Genomic DNA, 5250 nt, shown 5'->3' with positions numbered 1-5250 from the left:
TTATCTGTCTTCACATATAAGGCGCAACACTGCTGCCAATAATAAGCACATAAGTGCGGCGCAATAATGCTGCCAATACATGTAGTGCTGCTCATTCTTCTCTTTGCCCTCATGTTTCTTCATTCTATATATATACACAAGTTTTATAATTATTATTATTATATATAAAACATGTAATACAAGATGTACTATATAATAATAAAGAAGAATAATGAATCATTATATACTTATCATGCAACTTCAATGTATCTTCTATTCTTCCAAGTATTTTCGCTGCAATCTTTTTATTAATGAACAACATAATATAATCACAAGAGAGAGAGAGAGAGAGAGAGAGAGAGAGAGAGAGAGAGAGAGAGAGAGAGAGAGAGAGAGAGAGAGAGAGAGAGAGAGAGAGAGAGAGAGAGAGAGAGAGAGAGAGAGAGAGAGAGAGAGAGAGAGAGAGAGAGAGAGAGAGAGAGAGAGAGAGAGAGAGAGAGAGAGAGAGAGAGAGAGAGAGAGAGAGAGAGAGAGAGAGAGAGAGAGAGAGAGAGAGAGAGAGAGAGAGAGAGAGAGAGAGAGAGAGAGAGAGAGAGAGAGAGAGAGAGAGAGAGAGAGAGAGAGAGAGAGAGAGAGAGAGAGAGAGAGAGAGAGAGAGAGAGAGAGAGAGAGAGAGAGAGAGAGAGAGAGAGAGAGAGAGAGAGAGAGAGAGAGAGAGAGAGAGAGAGAGAGAGAGAGAGAGAGAGAGAGAGAGAGAGAGAGAGCTTCTGCACTATTGTCGTTATATAAATGCCCTGATATACTACTATCTTGAGTAATAAAAAGGTTAATAACATTTCCAAATATTTCAATATCTGTATGTAGTTCATCAACTGATAAAAAATCTCTGTTGATTTCAGCAAGATGAGGATTCTTACGTTTTGATATACTTGTTACATATAACGCATCTCCTATTAATAAAATAGTATCGATAAGATTCTTTGTCCAAGTTTGAAGATTATGTAATAAAGACATAGCTATAGCAACCGCTGCAATTGCAGTGCACTGTTTCCCTCTAGTAGCATCAGAAAACATATCATGACCTTGATGTATGGAACCTCTGATTATTGCTCTATTCCCAGCTATTTCGATCAATTCAGTTTTATTTATTACCTGCTCTGTGGATGGGACAAAATTATTAACATCAATATTTGTATTATTGTCCTGTGTTACGATAACTTGACATATTTGTGAAATATCAAGATTTGCAGCATCAAAATTAATATTAATGTTTCGATATAAAGGATTATTTTGAATTAACCACAATAAAGCAGCTGATAAATTTTGTACGTTTATTTGAAATTGTCGGCATCGTTGAACATTCTCAAGTTGTTCACATACAATAATCATACCTATTCTGGTAATTGGTAATGGTAATTGCTCCGATATTTCTTCTATATCTTGTGCAAATAAAACAGCTTGTCCTCGAAAACCTGATTGACCGAATCGTCCACCTAATTTAATAATTTTTATAAATGGAACAATTCTTGATAAAAGTCTTTGTTCCATGTCACTTAAATTTCGTATAACATCTGGAATTTCATCCAAAAACATAGCATTCCAATATGCTTGTGTTGGAACTTTGCCTTTTTTTATCAAATTGGCACAACGAAAACATGTAATTATTTCATTTAATTCGCGTAACTCGGTAGGAAAAATATTTATCGTTGTAGGAGATATTTTCGTAATACATATTTGTTTTTTATAATATAATTTTTTACAAACATCACAAGTAATATCGGCAAAGGACGATATAGTTAAATAAAATTGTTGTAACAACTTTTTCCTATGCGTATGAATATCAGATTGTGCAATTTCCTGAGGGATCGATAACACATTACTAGCATGTAATGTTTGATTATTGGATAAAAGCGCATTAGTTACATCTTGTGAAACGTGTTCATTATTATGTAACAATTGCTTTCTCGCTACATTTAATATTTGTACGTTGTTCGCTGTAGAACATGCTGTTGTATTTTGCTTTCTATAGCGCGCTTTGTATTTCGCTGCATAACTTTTTCGTCCAATATTTTTATTATTCCTCTTCTTTCTTCGTGTTACCTGAAGAAGACTTAATATATATAATATTTATCTGATAAGTATACTGTTATTTTATATTCTATTTAATATTCTATTCTTCTACATAATTTCTATATAATTTCTATACAGTTTTATATAATTTTATATTTTATATATCTTATAATTCTATAATTTTATAGAAATAATAATAATTGTATTACATATATGTATAAATGCATATATGTATAAATGCATATATGTATAAATGCATATATGTATAAATACATAATATGTATAAATACATATATGTATAAATACATAAGCTAATAAAATATAAACAAACAAAATTTAAAATATAAACAAATTCTTGATTTATCTTCTTTCTTCTTGAAATCCTTCTTGTCTGCTTTATTTTGATACTAGAATCGTATTAGCTCCATTGATGTCCATCCATTTCTACTCCTTTCTGTTTTCTGTCTTCACATATAAGGCGCAACACTGCTGCCAATAATAAGCACATAAGTGCGGCGCAATAATGCTGCCAGCCAATATGCCGACTTACATCACATGACGCCGGCCTCATCGGACGCTGACCGGGTCAACAAGCGGCTCTGCTATCTTCCTCATCACGGCGTGATGCGGGAAGCTAGCTCCACGACCAAGCTGCGGGTCGTGTTTAATGGCTCGTCAAGATTGCCGTCGGGAGAGACCCTCAATCAGCACCTGCAAGTCGGACCGAACCTACTACCAGCGCTTGCTGATATTCTGCTGCGGTGGCGTCGTCATCGATATGCCATTGCCTCGGACATCGAAAAAATGTATAGGCAGATCGACGTCCACCCTCAGGATCGCGACCTGCAAAGGATTGTGTGGCGTGAAGGTAAAGATATGGACATCAAGGAGTTCCAACTGAACACCGTGACTTACGGGTTGGCGTGCGCTCCCTATTTGGCGATTCGCACTCTCCGACAACTCGCGGATGACGAAGCCTCCAGGTGGCCCCTCGGTGCGGACGTCCTTCGACGGGACGTCTACATGGACGACGTCCTGACGGGGGCACCAACCGTTGCTGAGACTGAGGAGATCCAGCAGCAACTCACGCAGATCTGCAGGGCGGGCGGTTTCCCGCTGAAGAAGTGGTCGGCCAACCATTCGTCATTGCTCGAGAGTCTGCCAGCGGAGGACCTTCTACAGCGGGAGCCCCGGTGGTGGCAACCAGGTGAGAGCCACGCTACCTTGGGCCTCAGATGGCACCCGCACAATGACAACTTCGCCTTCTCGACGCCAACGATGCGGCTGGACAGGATATCTAAAAGGACAGTCCTGTCACTAACGGCCAAGTTATTTGACCCGATGGGATGGCTCGCACCCACCACGGTGCGAGCCAAGATACTTATACAGTCGACGTGGTTACTGGGAGTCGACTGGGACACACCGCTCCCCGACGGCGACGCTCAGCGGTGGCTGGAGTTCCAGGCGGAGCTACCTCTGTTGGAGAGCATCCGCGTTCCCCGCTGGCTGAATAGCGGAACTGGCTGCCGGAGGGAAATCCATGGCTTCGCCGACGCATCTGAAAGAGCCTACGCCGCAGTCGCTTATCTGCGGACAGAGGATCGGGAAGGACGTGTAGAGGTCGCGCTAGTTACCGCGAAAACCAAGGTAGCGCCGCTAAAGCAGATAACTCTACCACGTTTAGAACTTTGTGCAGCAACGCTGCTCGCTCGGCTCATCAGTCACATCCGTCACGTCCTGGAAGCAACGGAGGTGCCCCTTCACCTCTGGTCGGACTCTACCGTAGCTCTAGGATGGATCCGTGGACACCCGACTTCTTGAAAGACGTACGTGGCCAACCGAGTGTCGGAGATCCAGACATCCTTGCCAGACGCCCGGTGGCATCGCATCCCTGGTCGAGACAACCCTGCGGATTGTGCTTCACGGGGGCTGTCTCCAAAAGAACTGGTCGATCACCCCCTCTGGTGGCACGGACCTCCCTGGCTGCGAGCTGAGACGGACCGCTGGGCGATCTCCGATGACGAGAACAGCGACAACGAGCTCCCAGAACGACGCACGCTAGTGCACGCTGCGACCATTGGCAAAGAGGCCACCGAGGAGCCGATTATACTAAGCCGGTACTCCACGCTCCATCGGTTGCTACGAATCTCGGCCTGGTGTCGCCGCTGGCTTCGTCGTCATCAGGAGAAGCGAGCGCCCGATGTACGGGCCAATCCTGCGGTCCGGCTCGTCCTTGGGACCCGCGAAGTCGAGGAAGCGCGCCTGAGTTGGATCCGAGTCGTCCAAGCTGCCAACTACAAGGAGGAGTTAGCAGCCATCACGAAGGGCAAACCAATACCTACACGCAGTACACTTACCCGATTAACCCCTTTCAGAGACCCCCAGGGCATCCTCAGAGTCGGCGGTCGAATCAAGCGCGCTCTTCTCTCCTTTGACGCCAGGCACCCAATCATCTTGCCAGGAGGGTCAACATTTACTCGACTCGTCATCGAGGCGTGCCATCGCCGGACCCTGCACGGGGGCGTGCAGCTGACCCTTGGCTCCATACGCCAGGAGTACTGGATTCCCCGCGGACGGGCACTCGTCAAGCGCTGCCTACACCGCTGCTTAACGTGCTTGCGATGGCGGGCGGCACCCCCGCAGCCACTCATGGGGGACCTGCCGCGGAATCGAGTGACACCAGCTCGGCCCTTCCTCCATACAGGTGTCGAATACGCGGGACCAATGTGGCTAAGAACCTCCAAGGGACGAGGACAGCGCGCTACAAAGGCCTTCCTGGTGGTCTTCGTCTGCCTCAGCACCCGCGCCGTCCACCTCGATGTCGCCTCGGACTATTCCTCCGACGCCTTCCTGGCCGCGCTGCGCCGTGGGCTATGTCGAGCCCTCTATAGCGATTGCGGCACCAATTTCGTGGGCGCCGACGCCCAACTGCGAGCGCTCTTCGCAGCCAGCGGTCAGGAAGGCCAGCGCATCGCGGAAGGGCTTGCTGCCGAAAGGATTGAATGGCACTTCAACCCTCCGGCAGCACCCAATTTCGGTGGACTCTGAGAGGCTGCCATCAAGGCGGCGAAGCACCACCTCCGGCGCGTCATCGGCGACGCCAAACTGACGTTCGAAGAGATGGCCACCTTGTTAGCCCAAATTGAATCGTGCCTCAACTCGCGCCCGTTACAGGGCTTCTCGGACGATCCCGAGGATCTC

At 46.4% G+C, this 5250-nt stretch overlaps 2 protein-coding genes across 2 annotated transcripts; one reads left to right on the top strand and one right to left on the bottom strand.

Moving 5' to 3' along the window:
* On the bottom strand, positions 1–2132 carry LOC115240773. The gene is made up of 4 exons (XM_029816126.1): positions 1371–2132; positions 753–1136; positions 228–273; positions 1–124 (listed from the first exon to the last, which is right to left on the bottom strand). The coding sequence occupies exons 1-4, from the start codon at positions 1570–1572 to the stop codon at positions 1–3; spliced, it is 756 nt and encodes a 251-aa protein (XP_029671986.1). The 5' UTR covers positions 1573–2132.
* A 472-nt stretch (positions 2133–2604) lies between these two features.
* LOC115240772 lies at positions 2605–3870 on the top strand. The gene has a single exon (XM_029816125.1). It carries the CDS (start codon positions 2605–2607, stop codon positions 3868–3870), a length of 1266 nt encoding a protein of 421 aa, XP_029671985.1.
* Positions 3871–5250: the final 1380 nt, after the last annotated feature.

Source organism: Formica exsecta, unplaced genomic scaffold, assembly GCF_003651465.1.
Source record: "Formica exsecta isolate Colony F162 unplaced genomic scaffold, ASM365146v1 scaffold45, whole genome shotgun sequence".
Lineage (NCBI taxonomy): Eukaryota > Metazoa > Arthropoda > Insecta > Hymenoptera > Formicidae > Formica > Formica exsecta.
The sequence above is the reverse complement of the archived record's forward strand: the minus strand, read 5'-3'. Positions and strand labels throughout refer to the sequence as shown.

Excerpts from the sequence above, each read along its gene's own strand:
- LOC115240773 (XM_029816126.1), bottom strand. The coding sequence starts at position 1,572 with ATGTTTTTGGATGAAATTCCAGATGTTATACGAAATTTAAGTGACATG. Across the intron at positions 1,137-1,370 it reads ATTACCAATTACCAGAATAG|AGCAGGTAATAAATAAAACT; the intron begins GTATGATTATTG and ends TCCCATCCACAG. Across the intron at positions 125-227 it reads ACATTGAAGTTGCATGATAA|AATGAAGAAACATGAGGGCA; the intron begins GTATATAATGAT and ends GTATATATATAG.
- LOC115240772 (XM_029816125.1), top strand. The coding sequence starts at position 2,605 with ATGACGCCGGCCTCATCGGACGCTGACCGGGTCAACAAGCGGCTCTGC.